General features: G+C 36.1%; 3 protein-coding genes across 5 annotated transcripts; 2 read left to right on the top strand and 1 right to left on the bottom strand.

Annotated features, from left to right (window-relative positions):
* The first annotated feature begins 2,927 nt into the window (after nt 1-2,927).
* LOC125210214 (importin subunit beta-1-like) lies at nt 2,928-7,949 on the top strand. 2 transcript variants are annotated; one of them, XM_048109784.1, is made up of 3 exons: nt 2,928-3,091; nt 4,285-6,708; nt 6,805-7,949. In XM_048109784.1, the coding sequence occupies exons 2-3, from the start codon at nt 4,292-4,294 to the stop codon at nt 7,001-7,003; spliced, it is 2,616 nt and encodes an 871-aa protein (XP_047965741.1). In that variant the 5' UTR covers nt 2,928-3,091; nt 4,285-4,291; the 3' UTR covers nt 7,004-7,949. The 2 variants fall into 2 exon arrangements, with proteins under 2 accessions (XP_047965741.1, XP_047965742.1); XM_048109785.1 differs by having other exon boundaries at nt 2,928-3,101.
* A 2,920-nt stretch (nt 7,950-10,869) lies between these two features.
* Nucleotides 10,870-12,217, bottom strand: LOC125216035 (protein PLASTID TRANSCRIPTIONALLY ACTIVE 7-like). 2 transcript variants are annotated; one of them, XM_048117636.1, is made up of 4 exons: nt 12,147-12,217; nt 12,017-12,069; nt 11,861-11,923; nt 10,870-11,307 (listed from the first exon to the last, which is right to left on the bottom strand). In XM_048117636.1, exons 2-4 carry the CDS (start codon nt 12,022-12,024, stop codon nt 10,980-10,982), a joined length of 399 nt encoding a protein of 132 aa, XP_047973593.1. In that variant the 5' UTR covers nt 12,025-12,069; nt 12,147-12,217; the 3' UTR covers nt 10,870-10,979. The 2 variants fall into 2 exon arrangements, with proteins under 2 accessions (XP_047973593.1, XP_047973594.1); XM_048117637.1 differs by having other exon boundaries at nt 12,013-12,069; nt 12,147-12,210.
* Nucleotides 12,218-15,582: 3,365 nt separating this feature from the next.
* LOC125216017 (RNA-binding KH domain-containing protein RCF3-like) lies at nt 15,583-19,875 on the top strand. The gene is made up of 8 exons (XM_048117619.1): nt 15,583-16,623; nt 17,380-17,844; nt 18,022-18,249; nt 18,597-18,857; nt 19,070-19,158; nt 19,263-19,368; nt 19,448-19,574; nt 19,683-19,875. The coding sequence occupies exons 1-8, from the start codon at nt 15,907-15,909 to the stop codon at nt 19,694-19,696; spliced, it is 2,007 nt and encodes a 668-aa protein (XP_047973576.1). The 5' UTR covers nt 15,583-15,906; the 3' UTR covers nt 19,697-19,875.
* Nucleotides 19,876-22,389: the final 2,514 nt, after the last annotated feature.

Here is a 22,389-nt window from a genome sequence, read left to right as displayed (position 1 = left end):
CATTTTGAATTATGCTATTCGGGTCGGAAATGTGCTATTTGGGTCGGGTTGGGAAAATCCTAACAAAAATGAAAGTTCGTGGTTTTAAAAACAAATCTCATTGTTTATGGGAAAAACCGGAACTCGGGGAAAGGTTTTGGTTTAAAAAACCAAAAGCCCTTAATAATAATATTGCATAGATAATCTATAATTAATAATATTGCAACTTTTATTCTGTATCATTCTCATTTACGATGTATTGTTAAATATTGTCTTAGTCAAAGTAGATAAAATACAGCGAGCGAAATGTAACAAAGCAGTAAGAAACAATATCATTATATAAAGTTTAAAAATAAATTATAAATATATATGTAGAGAAATGATATGCTATATATTTTATGTGAACACTTGATGTTATATTACATTTGTTTGAAGCACGTTTAGCGTTGTTTATTTTGCTTTATATTATTTTGCTTTATATATTTAGTTTGATTCTAGTTCATTTTAAAATGTTATTGAAATTTTTAATTTCACAAAATTTGTAAAAATCAAAACTCGATTTCTCTATAACTTAAAATAAGTTAATAAAATAACCAATCAAGCTTTGATTTTTATGCCTTTTGTGAAATTAAAAATTTTAATAGTGATATTTTTTATGTACTAGAATCAAACAAAATATATAAATTAAAACAAACAATGCTAAACGTGCTTCAAACGAGTGTGGTGCTCTCATAAGGTGTGTAACGTATAATTTACCATGTATTCAGTATTAACAAATTTAATTCTCAATAAATCTAACTTTGAAGTCGTTACCTTTGTTGCTCGTGAAGAGAACCTTGGCCCCTTTGATTGCCTTAGGCCTTAGCACTGAGAATTCGAATTGGTGCGGGGTGAAAGTAAGTCTTTGTTGATTTCTCTGGCCCTCATTCTTTTTAAGAAATTTAGATAGAGCTTATTTTCAATCTTTTTCATTAATGTTTGTGATTACATTAACAAGATGGTTATGTCCCTATGAAATGACAAAACATAAGGTATAGATAGGGGAGGTGGGATGGTGCGGACGGTCGATTGAGCTAAAAAATTTGAGCAAGCCGGCAGCAAGTGGGAGATTTTTGGAGAAGATGATGGTGGGTCCAAATACAAATATTGAAAATATAACATGTTTACTACGTCATATTTAATTCTCATCATACTATAGTTCAATGCTCTTTATGAACAAAACACGATTCTAGAAATTTTTTTGATGCATAATACAAAGAGCTCAAACCCCTTGAAAGAGGTGAGCTGCAAGTCTGCAACAAAACTATCCCGGAAAGCTAAAACAACAACCAGACACAATAAAACAACACAGAAATAACAACAGAACACAAGAGAAAACGAACAACCAAGTCTCAAAACACACCCTGGAACCAAGACCTAACCAAGCTAAACCTAACATAAGCCCAAGCGAGAAAGAGGTTGCGGCGGAGTGAACAACCATAACACCAAAGAAAGAAACAAGCCAAGACAAGCCACAACCAACCATCAAAGAAGCAGACCAAGAAACAGAGAAACACAGGAGATCATCCTTTTCGTGTGTTCGTTTAGCTGGACCAATCGCTCAAATTCTTAGTGAGGTGTTCTAGTGAAAATGGAAAATTTGGGGATTATCCTTTCATCCTCGTTCCAAGTCTCAAAATCAACCTTTTCTTCTTTAAATCCCAATCTGATAAAAGGTTTTGTAAAACAATCTGGTTTCGGATGTCCAAAATAGACCACGCCATAACACAAGACAAGGTCACTAAAATCGTCAGAATGGAGCACCAAGCCAAGAGAGTAGACACGCCATCAACTCCTCGGACATACAAATCGAGATATTCCATAGGCCGCAACAATAGTACCAAAGGTTTCTAGACTCCTTGCATTAAAAGAAGAGGTGTTCTACTATATTGAGGTCCTTCCATGCAGAAAACACATCGATCATCTTCAACTTTGGACATGATGAATCTAAATAATCTTTTTTTGGTATTGAGTTTTTCTTGAAGAATAAACCAAACATGAAGTTGTGCTCTAAATATAGATATACTATTATTCACCAAATCATCATATTGAGGATTTTTTTTTCATTCGTGAACAAAAAAGTAGAAGAAAATGAAGAATGCAAATCAAAATAATTACACATCCATGCAACTTTTTTCGACTAATAGACATAATTAACTGTCATTTTTCAGTTCGATATGCATCAATAAGTCTTCAACGTCGTTTCGATTGTTGACAATATTGATGAGAACGATACAAGTGTAAATATTCATAAAAGACATCTAACAAGTGCATAAACCATCTATAATCAATAATATTGCGGCTTTTATTTTGTACTATCATTCTCATACACTAATATATTATATATACGACGTATTAATAATACTGTCCGAGTAAAAGTAAATATAGTGGGAAAAGTGTAATAAATTAGCGAGTAATTGGTGGAGATTTACTTTATTTTATAAATAAGTACTACAATAAAACAGAATAAGTTAAATGTTTTTAGGAGTATAAAGTGATGTTGTTCGATAATTCATTAGAAGAAATATTAGACGAAAGATAAATTATACAGTCATACTTAGTTGTCACCAAAAATAAAAAATAAAAAATAAAAAAATATGTCACCAACGAACGATAAAGTGAAGACAAAAGATAAGTTTTTAAATTATTTGAAATCGAATTTCAGAAAAATGGAATAGAAATAATTATGGAAAATCAAATCTTCATTAGGTGGAGCCCACACGATGCAGACGTATTATTACCTGGTCGGTTCCGCATACAATAATTGCCCTAGAAAAAGCATATTTAATCACTATTATTAGCATTAATATAATTATTAGTAATATTATTACTAGTATAATTATTAGTATAATTATCTGTATAGTTATCCGTATTATTATTATTACTTGTATTAGTTCACTTAATTCAAGCATTCACCTTTACGGATTCTCTCTCTCAAAACGCACACACAGAGACTCCACTTTCTCTCTCTAAAACTCCCTGTTTAGGGTTTCAGGAGGCGCCGCTTTTGAATTAATACGATCCAGGAGTGAACTCTTCATTCGCTCTCTCCCCGCCTCGACCTTTACCCCAGGTGATTCCACGTAATTGCTTCGATTTCGAGCTCATTTTCCTTTTGTCTTTTGGTATTAAGCTATATTATGTTGGTTGAGTAATCCAAGATTAAATTTTATGGTGAAATGAGAGTGGAAATGTTTTTTTTTTTTTTTCGAAAATGGAAGTGGAAGTTTGAGAGGCGTTTTGCCCAATTGGGGGATTACTGACTGGATCTGCGTGTTTTGGCGATCTGGTTGCGTAGTTGAAAATCCTTGAGGTTGGAAAAAGTCATGATCTCTTATGTTGCTAATAAAAAAAATAATGAGATTGCGATTGTTAATTATTGAGTCTATTTTGATGTATCGGACTGCGAAGCTGTTTTTTTTTTTTTTTTTTGTCCAGTGTGTAGCTGATGTTACTCTTTTTTGTGTTATATTTATGCTTTCATTTGATTGATGGAACCTCCATTACTGGGTTGATTTTGGTGGCAATACTGTTATGATTGGTTTCTGCAGTTTGGGATACACTGTAGTGAATAGCTTGCTTCATTTGACATATAAGTTTATATTGTTGGATTTAGGGAATTTTCTTTGGATCTGTTTTAGTCTGGTGCCAGCTTCCCCAGCTGAAACAGCTACCTAAAATCCAACTTAGTAACTTCTATGAGAGAGTTATTTAGTCCGTGGGATTTTGTGCTATTTGATTATGGTTTTATGTAAATATATTCATTAACCAACAATTTGTTTATTTTTTGTCTTGATGTATAATGCTTTTATGTTGTTTTTGTCCCCATAAACTGACTATAGTGAATTATATAACTTTTATTAAACTGGGTGGATTTTGGTGGGAGTATTATAATGACAGGTCTTGTGTACTTTGGGGTAGACTGTAGTGAACAACTTGTTTTATTTGAGATATAATTGTTGGATTGAGAGAGATATGTTTCAGTTTGGTGTCACAAACGGACTTAGTGACAACTGTGAGAGAGTTATTTCACCTGTGTGACTTTGTGTCGATTATGCTTTTTTACTGGAACATGCTTCTTACTCGACCATTTATTTATGTCTTAAAGTTGATGCTTTGTGTTGTTTATTTCCTACCGTGTTCACTAGGAGTAATTTCTGATCCAACTATATACTTTTAGAATGGTGAAAGTTTTAAACTGGCATAATACACTGCAACTTATCATTTCATCATGTTATTTGAATTAATATGTTTGGGTATTGACAGGGAGGATATGGCTATGGAAGTCACTCAGATCCTTCTAAGTGCACAGTCAGTTGATTCAACAGTAAGAAAGCATGCCGAAGATAATTTGAAACAATTTCAGGAGCAAAACCTCCCGGCTTTTCTGCTATCCCTTTCTGTTGAGCTTGCCAGTGAGGAGAAGCCTGTTGACAGTCGTAGACTTGCTGGTTTGGTTTTAAAAAATGCTTTGGATGCGAAGGAGCAGCATAGAAAATATGAGCTTGTCCAAAGGTGGTTGTCATTAGACGTTTCTGTGAAGAGTCAGATAAAGGCATGCTTATTGCAGACCCTATCATCTACTGCTAGTGATGCTAGGTCAACTGCTTCACAAGTGATTGCGAAGGTTGCAGGCATTGAGCTGCCACAGAAGCAATGGCCTGAGCTTGTTGGGTCTCTCCTATCAAATGTTCATCAGGTTCCACCTCATGTTAAGCAAGCTACCATTGAAACTCTTGGATACTTGTGTGAAGAAGTAGCTCCGGAGGCAATTGATCAGGATCAAGTGAATAAGATACTGACAGCTGTTGTTCAAGGTATGAATGCCAATGAAGCTAATATTGAGGTCCGGCTTGCATCCACAAGAGCTTTATATAATGCTATTGGATTTGCCCAGGCTAACTTTTCAAATGATATGGAGAGGGATTACATAATGAGAGTTGTTTGTGAGGCCACACTTTCTCCAGAAGTGAAAATTCGGCAGGCAGCATATGAGTGTTTGGTCTCAATTGGCTCCACATATTATGAAAAACTAGCTCCATATATACAAGACATCTTTAACATCACGTCCAAGGCTGTCCGTGATGATGAAGAACCAGTTGCTCTCCAGGCAATTGAATTTTGGAGCTCAATTTGTGATGAGGAAATTGATATACTGGACGATTATGGAGGTGATTTCACCGCAGATTCAGATGTTCCCTGCTACTATTTCATCAAGCAGGCACTCCCTGCTCTTGTTCCCTTGCTGTTGGAGACACTTCTCAAGCAAGAAGAGGATCAGGATCAGGATGAAGGTGCCTGGAATCTTGCAATGGCTGGTGGTACTTGTCTTGGCTTAGTTGCTCGGACAGTGGGGGATGACATTGTACCACTTGTCATGCCATTTATTGAAGAAAATATTACAAAAGGTGATTGGAGGCAAAGAGAAGCGGCCACTTATGCATTTGGCTCAATATTGGAGGGCCCATCACCAGATAAATTAACCCCTATTGTTAATGTTGCCCTTGGTTTCATGCTCACTGCCTTGACTAAAGACCCAAGTAGTCATGTGAAGGACACAACTGCCTGGACCCTTGGGAGGATATTTGAGTTTCTTCATGGCTCCACTTTGGCAACTCCCATTATTACCCCATCCAACTGTCAACAGATTATCACAGTTCTCTTGGAGAGCATGAAAGATGCTCCAAATGTTGCTGAAAAAGCTTGTGGTGCCCTTTATTTTCTGGCCCAAGGTTATGAGGATGTTGGTCCAACATCCCCATTAACACCTTATTTCCAAGAAATTGTGCAGTCTCTTCTTAATGCCACTCATAGAGAAGATGCAGGCGAATCTCGACTTAGGACAGCTGCCTATGAAACACTAAATGAAGTAGTGAGGAGCTCTACTGAGGAAACAGCTCGCTTAGTAGTGGAACTTGTTCAAGTCATTATGACGGAGCTTCACAAAACCCTTGAGGCTCAAAAGCTTTCGTCGGATGAGAGGGAGAAGCAGACTGAATTGCAAGGCCTTCTTTGTGGGTGCCTGCAAGTCATCATACAGAAACTAGGGACATCAGAACCTATGAAGTATGCCTTGCTGCAATATTCAGATCAGATAATGAGTCTTCTTCTTCGAGTCTTTGCTTGTAGAAATGCCACTGTACATGAGGAAGCAATGCTTTCCATTGGTGCACTTGCTTACGCAACAGGGCCAAACTTTGCAAAGTACATGCCAGACTTTTACAAGTATTTGGATATGGGTCTTCAGAACTTTGAGGAATACCAGGTCTGTGCTGTCACTGTTGGTGTTGTTGGGGATATCTGCAGGGCGTTGGATGATAAGGTGCTGGCTTACTGTGATGGTATTATGACGCAGCTACTGAAGGACTTGTCAAGCAATCAATTGCACCGGTCTGTGAAGCCTCCAATATTTTCATGCTTTGGAGATATAGCTCTAGCAATAGGCGAGAACTTCGAGAAGTATTTGATGTATGCCATGCCCATGCTGCAGAGTGCTGCAGAGTTGTCTGCCCATACATCCAGTGCTGATGATGAAATGATTGAATACACAAACTCTCTGAGAAATGGAATTCTGGAGGCATATTCAGGGATATTTCAGGGCTTCAAGAACTCACCTAAAACCCAACTCCTGATACCATATGCACCTCACATCTTGCAATTCCTGGATAGTATATACATAGAAAAGGATATGTAAGTATACATTTATCTAGTTTTGCTACTTACTCTTTTTGTTTTATTTTCTTTTTCGCAATTATTTTCTGATTGCATTATTTTTTTTTTACTCAGGGATGATATTGTGATGAAAACTGCTATTGGCGTCCTTGGAGATCTTGCAGACACCCTAGGAAGTAATGCTGCTTCTCTGATTCAACAATCTGTGTCGAGCAAAGACTTCCTGAATGAATGCTTGTCCTCAGATGACCATTTGATTAAGGAATCTGCTGAGTGGGCCAGATTGGCTATTAGCCGTGCAATATCTGTTTGAGGCGGTTTCACTTGGTGCATATTACTTTACCTGCATGCATATGGTCGTGTCGAGTCAGGGTCAAGGTTGGGATAGTCATGTCATGTCATGTTTGGTCATACCTTCTGACAACAGGAGCATTTCTGTTGTCACTAACTCATGCATAAGCATCATGGGGTCAGGTCAGGTCGGGTCGGGGTTCCTTTTGCCTTGGGTTGGTGGTGGGGTGGGGTGGGGGGTAGTCGGTGATGGTGGCTTCTCTGAATTCTTCAGGAGTACTTGTAGGTCTAAATACCAATTTTGTGCTGGGTATGGATGCTTGTCAATGGGCTGAGCAGGCTAAAACTATGTTGCATGGTCGATACGGGCTACTTTTCTTGGGGTGTTCTGAAAAAGCTCCCGGATCACCCTGGTCGCTGCATCAGCTCACAGCTTTTGTTTCTGTGATAAATTTGAAGTCAAGCTATCATACCCACTTTTTCTTCTCTTTTTTAACATATCCATACATTTTTCATGCATAAACATTCCAAACTCATATAGCAGTCTGTTGCATACAAAAACATTCATTTCATTCATCTAGAAAATTGCATGGGGTTCTGCCACACTACTCCAATATTAGGTCACATTTCATTTGCATACATTTTTCATTAGTCCATAGGCGTTTCACAGGTCATCATCTAGAGTCAAATTTCCGTCTGTGCACGAGGTGTAAAACTCGTGATTTTCTGCTGGTCTGGTACAGATTCTTCTTCAATCTTGCTTTTGAATATGTAAAATCTATATATTTTGCTGCGACTGCGAAGTTGCAAGAGTGGGAAATGTCATAAATTGTTGATGATATTTTGGTATAGGATTGAAGAATCAGTTTCAGTTGTTTTGTTTTATCATCCAATGGCAATGTATTTGTGGCCTTGTTGTATTCATCTCTTATGCCTTCGTTATATAACATATGTTTGCTTTTGTATTATATTTTTGCATTACATTTTACTGCTTTCAAGTGTAAATCTTGTTCATTAATTTTCTTGTGGATATGGTCACTTTTGAGAAATTGGCGTCATCTCAAAATGATTTTCTGCAATTCAGGACTTGGAGAAAAATTCTAGCATTATAAGTTCCAATACAAAGATATTTTTTTTTTTTAAAGGGTGATTTCCTGTGAAAAAGTCGAAAATTCACAGAAGAAAAAAACTTGAAAAAGCCACAAGATTTGAAATTTCCAAATGATTTTTTGCCACAAAATTGTATACATTGCATATACATGTATGCAATGAATTCATGATGAAACATGCACATAGTGAAGTTGACTTACATTTTGGTAATGCATTTCATCATGATTGTATAAGCCATTGGGGATGGGTGGCAAACCCACAAAAATCACACACATTTCATAGCCACTGGTGCTTATAAAAAGGCCTAAATCTTGAATAAGAGAAACCACATATATAGTTTTATTGAATTCAAGAAATCCAAGCACTCATCACATTAGTCCAGTAGTGATGAATCCTAGGATACAGAGTCTAGCAATGTTGTTGATCCTCATGTTCTTGTATGCAGGTAACCAAACCTAAACTATTCTTACATCTGATGCATTACAACGTTATATAATTGTTTGCCTTTGTAATTATAATTTGTTGATAAAACGCTTCTTCTTCAATTTTATAAAGGATGTCATTGCTTACTCACTCTTGTCTATGTAGGTACGGTTAAGGGCTCGGACCACATTGATACGAACCCTATTCACAAGGGCGGAGTCGGAGCAAATTCAAGAAAGCTTCTTGGGCTGGACCTAGTATTCGACTACGACGATGCTGGTCCTAATGGGAAGCATGATCCAAGAGGAGGGAAGAAAGGCGGCAAAGGTCCCTAAATTCTGTACTAATTAATCCCAAAGACAATATAGACTTTTGATCATATAATTCTCCAATAATCAGCCGTTTGGTTCCCACTTTTCACCAAATCTCGGCCCATTTATTTACGTTGTGATGTTATAAGCATAATTTTACTACTATATTTATCTTAAATGAATATAGCCTCTTCCTGTCGTTAATTTTTATTTAATTTGAATCGATGAATTCGTACACTAAAATGTGTGTAGGGTGGGTGGAGGAATCGCAAATAAAAATATGGTATTACTTCATCCGTTCCAAGTTGTTTTAGTTGTATTCTATTTTGAAATATCCTTCTTACTTAAGTAATTTCTGTTTATAGGAAAAAAAAAATCCCCTATTTTATTTCTGTCTTAATAATTCTCTATTTACTCGACTAATAAGAGTCACTTTCTTAATTCGTGTGCCAAAAAAAATGAAGCAACATTTAATGAAAGTAGTATTACTTGGTGAAGTCTTTAATTAACTAGTTTAATTTCGTGGACTTATGGACATATTATGCCTCTTATCACTTTATCAGACAAGACCCAACTTGTTAATCAAGATTTATCATATAATATCAAGAAAATTAATGCTAGAATGGGTGCATGAATTTTGTTTCCCTCCACTTATATGTCGTGTATAGTTTAATAATTACTGTAATGTGGATGGACTTTATCTTCGTGAAGCAATTAGTATGGTCAAAAGCAGTTAGAAGCACCTTTATTAAGAGCACTAATCTTGACAATTATCAAAATGTTTGCATCGTGCACTGCTGGTTATGCCTTAATTAGGCACAGTGCTACCAGAACTGAATATTAAATTATGAAAATAATAAGTGCAGATATGTGTAGTCGCTGGAAAATGATACAACTATTGACTTCAATTATGAGCATTTGCTCAAACCCCAAATATTAGCCTAATTCCATTTGATATGATTTGTGATTAAATCTTGAATTTCCTAGATGATTTAATATTGTTTCATCATAAACTTGGCAATGTGTTGATTTACCTATTTTGGGTCCGGCAATTGGACATCCTTAACTACAAAACTAAGGAATGAAACTGGTTTTTCAATTTCTTCATAAGTTTATAATGTATTCCAAACCTGAATTTAATTACAGACGGTAATCATATATTCTAGATATGCATATGATCCATCTTTTTCAAGCACTTTCTGCTTGTGCATTTCCTTATGTAACACTTTGTCACTATGATTACAAGTTCTTAGAGTGTTGAACTATTTCAACGACAGCATACCAATAACACACCTTTAGAATCAGGCACTATTTAATTTTATGTGGTATACATATCCCAAACAAAGAGTATTTAAACGTTCCTGAATGTTCTATGCCTCCATCAAATTGGCATGAGATAGTAGAATGAATAAAAAGTGTATTTTAAATGAAGTAGGGATTATTGAAGGGTCAAATGGCCCTTGCAGCTCCCAACAGGAAATTCTCAAACCAGGGAATAATGAAATAAGACAATGTCCTAATACAGGCATTTCTATGTACACCTATATATCTATTAAGTAGATTAGAGTATGATGTCCATACAAAGTCAAAAAACAATTGTTTGTTGCTTACATATGGACATGTGCATAGAGGCAAATGCCTTTTTTTATAAATGTGCTACAAAGTTATGCTCAAATCAGGTTCACAGCTTGTGCATACCCATAGTAGCAGCTGCTAATATCCTAAATCATCATAGGAGGGCCAGGAAAATAACACTCTCGGTAGAGCTCTGAAAAGTAGCCCGACTCGGCCCTACCCCTTGGACAACTCTACTCATCGATAACTAAGTAATATCTAATGCACGATAAAGTTTCAAACAGTCTTGAATAGAATGTTGGACTCGACTAGGTTGTTACCTAGGTTCCATTCTAAAAACAGGTAATTGGAACACAAACTACACGAACCACATAGACACCCACCGGTCCCTAAAAACCAATAACCCCAACCAAATATGGTGAGGTCTTGTTGGGAAAAGACATAGTGATATTTTCCAGTTGTATCCAAATACCTCTCAAAACATAGTTTTGTATAGCCGATCACAGTAATATCAATACTAGCTCGAATAAGAACATGCTCATACTTGGATATAACAAAAATAAGAACTATTGGTACTATTTATTTATCATAGAGTTCTTGCCTTAGGAAGCCAGGCCCTGGCTTGAAAGGATCATCTTCCCTGTATGCCTCAGGACGGTGAACTCCAGAGTCGTTCATACGGTTGCTGATGACGTGGAGGATTGCCTTCTTTGCACCATACTCATCACGGTTGTTCTCTACATACTGCTTCGCCTCTGCTGCAACTTCATTCACAAAATCAAACCTGTTATCCTCCGAGAGTAATAGCCTCTCGATGTCCATTGTCAGGAGCTCACCCGTCTCCCTTATCCTCCTCACCCGTTCCTCAAACGGAACTCTTTCTATCCTCATTTTATCTTTTTTTTGCCTGAAAACACATGACACAAGAGATGGATTTATAGCAAACGCCACCTGAAAAATGAAGGTTGCAATCATCAAAGCCCCCACGCTATAGGGGATGAATGAATACACGGATTTTTGTTCTTCAAATGTTCGAGTTTTCCAGCATACTCTTAACTAAATTCGATGTCTATGAAATTCTCCTTACTCCTATTGACATCAACTAAACTTCCTAAGATGTGTAAACAATCACATCCAAGCACTCTGATCAGTAACAATGATGCAAAATGCTTATGAAATTAACCATTAACAAGGCTATCCAACATCAAACTCTAGCAACATATTATCATCTACCAAGTGGAATGAAAGACAAATGTTATACCTAAACTCCCAAACTAACTATGCAAAGATATCTTCTAGTAATATCTTATTTTACAGTTGCCTCCCAATTTCCAAAACCAATTAGCAGATGATTCACTTTTCACACTTCAAGTATTCAATCAATCGTAAATTAAATCTGAATTTTGATTACTTAACATCTGTATCAACTCTTTCCCCCAAATACAAGCTCACAATCATACCAATTTTCTCCGCCTCCACACTTGCCTGTGACTGGCCCCTGAATTTCGTGAGCTCGAACCATCCTGCCAATCGAAATTACCAAACGAAAATAAACCTAATTACTCAAATTGTTAAAAGTTAGGCAAAAAAACATCATTACTCAGAATGCCACCTGCGACTTCATAGCAAAACAAAGCCGCCATTTGTTCTCCGGTTTGACTTCGATTCTCTGCACTCGATGGATCAAAAAATAGATAAATCACGGCAAATTAAGTGAGAGCAAGCGTGGGGATTACAGAAACATACAGATTCAGAGAAAGCGTGGGAAAATGTAGTGATGTTCAAAGCTGCTCAAGCTTATCTAATTTCCTTTCTACGATATTTGAATTCAATCACTCTCATAAATATTTTCATGCGGAAAATGTCAAACTATTTAATTCACATCATTTCAATTTTAATAATTTTTTCAATTATTCTATGGCAAAAAAATCTTGTCCTATGTGTATTCATCTTATAATATGGAGTATCAAATTTTCTTATTTTGTACTAGTAAGGAGTAATAAACAATCTGATGGAATAATTGCTTAAAGCCGAACTATATATAAAGTTATAAACTACTATTTGTATGATTTATATTCATTTTAAATTATTTTTTTTAAGATGATAGCATATAAAATAAGTTTTAAATAAACATTTTTTACAATAGATAAACTTTTAATTTGATTTGATTAAATAAATTTATATTAGCCTCGACCACTTTGATTATTAAGCTTAAATTTTGCTACAAAAAGTATAAATGTCATTTATATAAGTTATCGCTCGATGGAATTTTAAAAAAAGTCGATGAAATTGGAGATTTTATAAAAATTTAAAGAAAATATTTACAATTTGATATAGTATATAATATCTGGAAATTATAAAATAAAATCATAACTGAATTAGTCCCGAGTTTTGTCATAGAAGTATAAGCTTGTATCTCTGACCTACTCTATCTGTCCCACAAAAATACGCATTTTTTCTTTTTTAGCTCATCCCACGAAAATATGTATTTTTAAATTTTGGAAATTTTTTTTCCATGTTACCCATTCTTTTCTAATAATATTTTAATTAATTTTTCTCTATATATCCCTTTTACTTAATCAATTTTGTGTTAAAACTCATACTAAAGAAAAACATTTTACCATTAATTGCATTTCATCAAATTTTGACTAGCCCACATTTTTCACAAAATACAATAAGGTCTATTACCAATGGGCTTACGTATGAATTTGTTGTTGCTTTCATTGGATTTTAAATATAACTCATATATTCTCAGACTTTTGTCATTTTAAACCTTTTGGTTTTGGACCTTTGGTAGTAGGTTAGTTATTTAAAAGGGTAAACTACTTCTAAAATCATGAACTTTGCCAAAAGTTTGGTATTTCCCGTAAACTTTAAATGTTGCACGAAAAATCATATACTTTGCCGGATTGTGCAAATTTCCCAAACAACCCGACCCGATAGTTTTCCGGCATAAACTTATCTTATGTGGAACACAAAACTACGTCGTTTTGTTACTAAAAATAACAGATTTCTTAAAATATAATCCATCCTAATCATGCTTTGTGTGAAATCAGATTTCATAAAAAATCAGAGGTAAAGTGAGAGAGAAGGATGGTGGCGGAGATGAATTGGGGACGTGAATTAGAAGGGGGAGATGAATTGGGGCGGGGCGGTCGGCGGTGGATGGTGATGATAGGGGCGGAGCCAGTGAGAGGAAGGGACGGACGGCGACGGAGCGCTGCCGCCGCCGCTGAGGAGATGAATTGGGGCGGTCGGCGGTGGATGGTGATGATGGGCGCGTAGCCAGCGAGAGGAAGGAACGGAGGGCGACGGAGTGAAGATTTGGCGCGACTTGTTTGCGGAGATGACGGTGAGAATGAGGTAAACAATCAGAGCAAAATACGAAATCGACGAAGCAGCAATTGCTTTTCTGCAGAACTCGCCGAAGTAGCCGCAAATTGCCACCCATCCGGTGTGGCTGTTGCCGTATTTCCCCATGTACCCCACGGCCGTCGCCACCGCACACGCCACCATCAGCAGCACCGTCACGGTCTACCCCAATTTTCCCCCAAATTAAACTCAATTTCGTCAATTATTCAAATACACGAGACTAACTTTACCAGATCATGCAGGAAGACGTAGAAGATGAAAAACCTATAAACAATTTTTAAAAAAATTGAGAAAATAAAAGAGAAATTGAATGAATAATGTATAGATCTTAGTTGAAATTAATCGTGATATTTAGCCAACTTGGGCGTTTTTTTATGTTAGGAGAATTAAAAAATAATAATTATTCCATGTCATCGCACACTAAGCCGCCACAACATCTTCCACGTCAGCTTAAATACACACGTCAGCACACTACTTAGCCGGAAAACCCGACTCGGGAAATTTGCACACGAGAGTAAAGTTCATGATTTTTTATGCAACATTTAAAGTTTACGGGAAAAACCAAACTTTTATGAAAGTTTATGATTTTAGAGGCGGTTTGCCCTATTTAAAACTTATGAAGCATTGAATGTAAATAAATATAAATTCATAACGCATTTATTGGCTAGACTTAATTCCTACTTTTAATATTCATATATATAATCCGTATGTGATTAGCTTCGAATTAATTGAATCCCTATATTATTAAATTTAAATTCGTTGAATATAAATTACATCTTATATTCTATTAATAAATTGTCATTATACTGATAGGTTAATATTTAACACGGAAGCAGTAATAAAGTTTTTACATTATTGATTTATGTAGAGTATATACTGTGTGAAATAATTTATTTCTTTGTGTGAAATTATAAACTCGCACTATAAATTAATTAGTCCTAATATTTATAAGTGGTCCATTTTAATTTTCTCTATCTCTCAACCAAAAAAAATGTGATCATTGAGAAAATATACCCAAATAAGAAATGGTCTATATAGTTGTTACTTTCAGTTCAAATACCATTGTAATAATCCCTTATGTCCTTAGTACTCCATGTTACTGAATTGTAGATTCAAATTAAACAACAAGTTACCATTGTAACAACATAATTAATCTGCCCCCCCAAAGCAATATTACCAACTTCAGCAAACACCACTTACATCATGTAGCTAGAACTTACCCACAGCTAATTACCATGTCTTACCATTATCATCACTTTACACTATCAAATGCCAAAATATAGTATTGTCAAAAATTCATTAAAACAAAAGGTTATACTATTTCAAACTAATATGTTTAATTTCCTCCACAAAAATTAATTACCTTCTACTTTTTGAAGTTTATAGGAGTATAATCCATATTTTCACTTACAATATCTCACCCCTCTTTCAAATAAACTCGTATAATATGCTAATAAGATTATTGTTAATGGACCTAAGTCTCTTTATGCATTTTTTTTCTTTCGTTCGACATTAAATATTTTTTTTATTTTTACTATTAACTTATTTCGCTCTAATTTTATTACTCCATAAAATAATTGTAGAACAAGGATACATATTTTATTCACTTTTTAAAATCATTTTACCTTGTAGAAAAATTTATGCTGAGTCAAAATATGGTATTTAATTTAATGGTAGTAGTATTTAATTTGTTATATATATGTAGTATTTATAAATTTTCTGGCACAGTAAATCTATCTGGAATTAGTACGTTGTATTCGTAGGTGTTCTCATCTGTACCATTTTTCACACACTACACGCACTAACTTAACCTAATTATTTCACTGATAAAATGGCGAAAATATAGGGTTGTGGATTCAATTGCTGTACAAATCACAAAATATTCTGATTCCTGATTCATGGCTTCTGCTCCAACAAGCTCAGACCTCCACTGCCATTGCGAATCTGCCCGCAAAAGGAATTGCACGATTTGAATCTAAACCCTAATTTCCCCGCTGATGTGCTTTTGGCCGCGAATTTGAATCTCTAGCACTGAATCTCGGATTTGGATTCTGGAACACTGATTTTCCCCCTTTTCACCTGTTATTGTTGGAACATTTGCTGTGATTGTCGGTTGGAAGTGAAGAAATCGGGAATGGAGAGATCTAGATCTAAGAGATACTATTATGACCAGGACTATGAATCTGAAACCCTACACTCGCGGAGCAAGCCGCGCTACGGAAGCAATTCTTCACACGGTGGAGGTGGAGGAGGCCACCATTATGCACCGAGCTACCGCCGCTCCTCATCCTCCTCCGGTGGAGGAGGAGGGAGAAAGCTGCCGGAACAGGTGATGGGGACGACGAACTACCGGATTCTGTGCCACGATGTGAAGGCAGGGGGAGTGATTGGGAAATCCGGGAGTATAATTAAGGCGATTAGGCAGAACACTGGGGCGTGGATCAATGTGCACGAGCTGGCTCCTGGGGATGAGGAGAGGATTATCGAGATATCTGACAACCGGGGGCGGGCTGCGGGCGGGAGGTTACCGTCGTTTTCGCCTGCGCAGGAGGCGTTGCTTATGATACATGAGAGGATTTTGGAGACGGATGGGGAAGGAGGAGGGTATGGGCATAGTGATGGCTTTGTGGAGGATGAGAATGATGAGTACGGAGGCAGAGGAGGAGGCGGTGGTGGTGGTAATAGAGTTGTGACGAGGCTGGTGGTTTCGCGTATGCACGTGGGGTGTTTGATGGGGAAAGGAGGGAAGATAATTGAGCAAATGAGGATGGAGACGAATACACATATTAGGATTTTACCGCGAGATCATACTCTGCCACGTTGTGTTTCCATGTCTGAGGAGATTGTTCAGGTTCTTGACTGTGTTACACTTCCTTTGGGGCTTTGCGTATATGTTGAACATGAAACACCTTATGTCTGAAACGGTGGTCGTAAGACTTCAAAACTAGAACTTGACTTGAACTTATGATTCCTCAACTGGTATGAATGGTTGAGATGTAACTATGTGGTGATTACAGACACGGACCGCCTTCCAAACTGAGAATGGCTGCCCTTTTGCAGTAGGTTTTGAAGTTTATGATGATGTGATGTAGATTCTCATTGTACTGCTGATGGAAGGGGGGTGTATTAATGGGATAGGATGCTGCTGATAATTTGATAGCATTAATTGGAATTGATGACCAATATTCACATAATGAATAGAAGACCTGGAATCTTATTTGCATGCCATTTACCTAATTTAGGTTTTCCTGTCTTTACTTAAGATTTTAAGCTTTTCATCCTCTTGGTTTGCATGCCTTAGCCACACTGCATTGCTTATCTCTTCACTCTGTGTCATATAGTTGCCTTGTGGAAGTGCAAGGTTCATTCGACACTTCTTTTTTTGTCATGTTTTGCTCGTCTGACCTCTCCACCTCTTTAAGGACCATATAGCATTAGATGTGAATCTAGAGGAGAGGCCTGCATTAGTTATTAATATATTTTCGAAACTGGATATTTGATTGGCAGTTACAGAAAGATTGTGTTATCTTATTATTGTTTCCTCTTGTTGTTCTACGATCTTGGAAGTAAGGTTTTGTTGTGTAACATTACACTAGAATTTGCGCAGGTGGTTGGTGACATGAATGCTGTGAAAAATGCTCTAGAAATCATTTCGTCTCGCTTGAGGGAAAGCCAACATCGTGATAGAAGCCATTTTCAGAACAGAGTGCAATCACCTGACCATTTCTATCCTCCAGATGATGATTTCCATGTCAACAATAGACGATCCTCTGCAGAAAGGCCTAGTTTTGGATCTAGATATTCTGGTGGTTCCCGGAACAACAACTATTCCTCACGCTCATCTGGATTTTCCCACGAGTCCAGACCTGCTAGTGTATCTGATAATGCTCGATCATTTCCTGGCGAGGAACTTGTGTTTCGCATACTATGCCCTTTTCGTAAGGTTGATTTTGTTGTTGGGGAGTCGGATGGAATTATTGATTTGCTTCACAATGAAATAGGTGTCAACATTGATGTATCTGATCCAGTTTCTGGATTGGACGAGCTTATAATAATCATATCATCTGATGAGGTTAGCCTTCATCTCTCTTAGTTATCACTCTGTTGCGAGGGGATAGTCTCTGCTTCCTGGCAGCTTTCGAAACAACAATTAGCTCTATATGTCAATTTGAACACATTTTTTCAGTAACTCATAGCTTTATGTCTTCTGGAATGTCTTGTAAGCTGATTCACACTTGTATGGTTTTAGGGTCCTGACGACGAGTTGTTTCCTGCCCAAGAAGCTTTATTACATATACAAACTCGCATTGTTGATCTTATTCCAGAAAAAGAAAATATTGTTACAACTCGGCTGCTTTTACAGTCAGACGAAATCGGTTCTCTGGCTGACATAGGTAAAATCAGTGGTGCGAGTGTAGAGATTCTGCCGAGAGAACAACGTCCCGTGGGTGTATCAGGGATGGATGAGATTGTACAGGTTTGTTCTATATAGTTTGAGGAGCTGAGCTTGCATATGTGTGCTTTTATGAAATATTTTTTTCTTGCTAAATATCTGCAATATTTCACATCCTCGTCTCTCCCTTGTGCCTTTGATATGGTTTAATCTCAGTTCCCTTCACATGCATAGTTTTGTAAAGGATCTATAGATGAATATTCCTTTTTGTAGCTAGTGTTAGATCTACCTTGGTGCTGCATGTTGCTTGAACTAATACAATCTCAGACTGAAGGTTCCTCTATGCCGTAGGTGAAAAGATTTCTATAGAATCGTTTAACGACAGAACTAATACAATTCTGGCATTGTCATCTTCTTTTTCTTAACTATAGATAGTTGGGGAGATCACAGCTGCTCGAGAGGCTCTAGTGGAGGTGACAGCAAGGATTCGGAGTTACATATATCGTGAGTTTCATGAGAAGGATGAACCTGTCTCTCGTATTTCTGCTCCTAGCCCTGTCAATGGTGGTGTGGAACCAGAGACAGCTTCAAGAAACAACGGACCTCAATATGTCGAAATGCATGCTGGAAATGGCCATGCTCTTTCGACCCCTCATAGTTTCTCAACCACTACAACATCACAAAAAGTAAAGGTCAGTCGTCTGCATTCTCGACGAGTCTCCTACAAAATTTACTGTTATTTGTTTTGCCTGAATTATTATTTGCTCCATCTGTAGTTGACATGTTTCTATCTCCACGAATCAATGTTTTTCCCGTTTTGTGCCTTTGCCACGAACCTGTTATTTTCTGAGCTTGTAGCTAATTCAATCCATCGCTCTATAATAAACGAATTCTAAATTTGCAGGATGTGGCCTCCACACCCTCAAATGCTGATCCAGTGAAGCAAAATGAGAGTGAGCGACGCGAAGATCATCAGCCCAGTATATTGAATAGGTCTGTTCGTCTCAGTCTCGGTCCAGCTTTCTCACAATAGAAGCGATCTCTCTTGCATTAAAGTCGGTCACACTCATCCTCTTTTTCTTCCGTTTGTCCTCCAGAATATCTGTACCACTCGTGACAAGAAGCATACTGGAAGTCGTCATTCCACCCCATGCAGCATCCGAACTTGCCAAGAAATCAAGAAAGCTCGCTTTGATCAGTGAGGTGAGTTTCAGTTCTCTAATGATCATATTGAGCATACACACCATTGCTCCCTTGACATATGTATTATTTGTGCAAACAGCTATCCGGAGCAACCGTGAAACTGGTAGACGACGGACCAGAAGCAACAGAGAAGGTAATTCAAATATCAGGTACCCCAGAGCAAGCAGAGAGAGCCCAGAGTTTACTTCAAGGATTCATCTTGAGCAGTAAGTCTCTCTCTCTCTCTCTCTCACACACACACACACACGCAGAAGAACCAGCAATACAATCTGATATCTAAATCTTTTGGCGCATTTCTGTTACTCTTGTTTCAGCTGAAGATGGGTAGGCATGATGAGTGTAAGGTGGGACACAGCAACAATTTTCGTGGATAATCTGAGTGATTAGGGTGGTGTGTAGCAGAATGTAAGGAAATGTGATTTAGTTGTTTGGAACTTAATGATACTATACATTTGAGGAATCCTCTTTCTTGTTTGTTGTTGTTATGTTAAGCCATGATTGCTGCTATTTTTAAGTGTATATTTTCTTCTTTCCTTTTCCCTCAAGTTTTAGGGAAATCGGAAATGCATTTTGACTTGCACAATTGACATTTTAGATGAATAAAACTAATTAGGGACTATTATACTAGGAAATTATAACATACTACTAGTCTTATTTTAGTAAGTATAGTACCTAATTATCCTACACAATATGTATACAGTGTACCGACTTTCCAAACAAAACGTTTATAAAAAAAATAGTGATGCCACCTAGGCGTGAAGGCTTCACTATTTTTAAGCAACCAAGAATTGCAAATTACGGAGTACTCCCTCTGTCCGCGAATAGGAATTTCATTTTTCCATTTTAATCCGTCCGTGAATAAGAGTTCCGATTCACTTTTATTATAAATGGTAATAGAGTCTCACCTTTCACTAACTCATTTCTCTCACATTTCATTTCAAACTAATATATGCAAGTTGGACTCCTATTTTACAAAATTTTTTCCACCCACCTTTCTTAACATTTTTTTAAATGAGATTTCTAATAGCGGATGTAGGGAGTAATATCTTATTGAACATTATGTAAAGTAATAATGAGCAATGAATCATTAACCAAAAAAAAACAATAACCAAATTAAAAAAGTCACTAACATGTTTACGAACAATTCTTTAGGTCAGTAACTTTTTTTTAATTTGGATATTATTGTTTGTATTAGTATGTTAGTATATTTCTCAATGTAACACTAATCTGCAATTCTTGATAGCCCGGAGATATTAAAAATAAAATTGCTAAAGTGAAACAGATACCTTGACATATAGGGAGTATATTATATTAATAGAATTTAGAGTATGAATGCATAGATTTCTTGCAAAACTATCATTGTTGGGGACATTGCATTAGTCACAGTTTGAATGAGACTTTTGAACATGAACTTGAAGCGGTTGGACTTGACCGACCATCAAATTCAAATTTCTAGATGAGGGCTACTCATATTTGGATTATCCATTGACATTTTTGATTCATGTTGATGCCCAAATTTGATGGTTTGATTTACTACAAGCATCATCTTTACTTCTCACTTAAAATTTTAATGAGAGGAGCATAATTAATGGTTGGATTTTTTATGTAACAATATTGTGAAAATTGCATAATACTCTGCTAACGTGACCACATTGAATTTTAATTACTACTGACTTTCTTCAAGGTTGGTGGGTTAGCAAATGACAAGACGAGATTTGGGACTGTGGAGAGATGAGGACAGGTGATTCAGCTCTATCGTGGCACACATACGTTTATAAACTTTTCGCAGCCACAAACCCAAATTAATCATATTTTCATATTTACATTTCCTCCAAAAAAAAAAAAAACGATAATTAACATTGTGGTGATAAATTGATACCATATCGTTAAATTTTCGATTGTCAACATCAAGCATGCATAGAGTGCAATAAAATATTTAATTAAAGGTGGAACATAAGTCAGTTTTAAATGTTTAATCGTGTATTATAAAGTCGACCACCCGCCCACTACTCATGTGCCACGTAATTGATAAATGGAGTACCTTTTTTTAATTCTTTTGTTGGGTTTAACTTTTTAAAGATTTCGATATAACTTATGAAGGAAAATTTTATTATTTTATGACGATGTTTTAAGTAAATCTCTTTAAACATAATGTTCAAAATGTAACATTTCAGTACCTAATATCAATACATCGACGTATCATGCAGCAGAGGAGTATGGATTTATCGAAAATGAAAAATAGCTAGCAAACTAATTATATATTGTAAATAATCACCCTAATCTTGGAGAGTTATAATAATTTGAATAATTGGGTGTGTGAGCCTATGGAATTAATAATGTAAATATTAATGTAATTGAATTATTTTTATTAATCTTATTATATCATTCTAACTAAACACTCCTAACGTGGCCATGACACACAATTTTTGCACTATGTATTACTACTTTTTTTAAAATATGATATTGATCGGTTGATGCAATTAACATTAATTCATAATTTAGTTTGTTTTTTTCCTTTTCCTTTATATACAGACAATTATAGAAGAAGTAGAAACAATTGGATTAGCTGTACATTTGGCGCGCATACAATTTTCGAACTGGTCAAATCTCTTGCATATAATATAAGATGGCGTTCATTTCTTAGATAAAATAATATTAAAATATAATTTAAGATTGAGTTATGGAATTTTTTTAGTCATAGAGCTATGACTAATTATTTTATGATTATTCATTTAAGATTGAATTATCTCATGAACCAAACACACTACATATTTAATCTTGAGATACAATTTTGCAAACCAAACACCTCCTAATACTACTAATTGTTAAAAATAAAATAGTAACGTTTAATCATACTTAGCAATAACAAATCGTAAAAATAAAATAAAAATCGACTTATGATTTTATAATACTTCCATTGTAAAAATAAAATAAAAATCGACTTATGATTTTATAATACTACCATTTTGAATAGACTAACATTGATTTAAGCTAACGAAAGTTGAGACAATTTGACAATTA

This window comes from Salvia hispanica, chromosome 3 (genome assembly GCF_023119035.1).
Source record: "Salvia hispanica cultivar TCC Black 2014 chromosome 3, UniMelb_Shisp_WGS_1.0, whole genome shotgun sequence".
NCBI lineage: Eukaryota > Viridiplantae > Streptophyta > Magnoliopsida > Lamiales > Lamiaceae > Salvia > Salvia hispanica.
The sequence above is the reverse complement of the archived record's forward strand: the minus strand, read 5'-3'. Positions and strand labels throughout refer to the sequence as shown.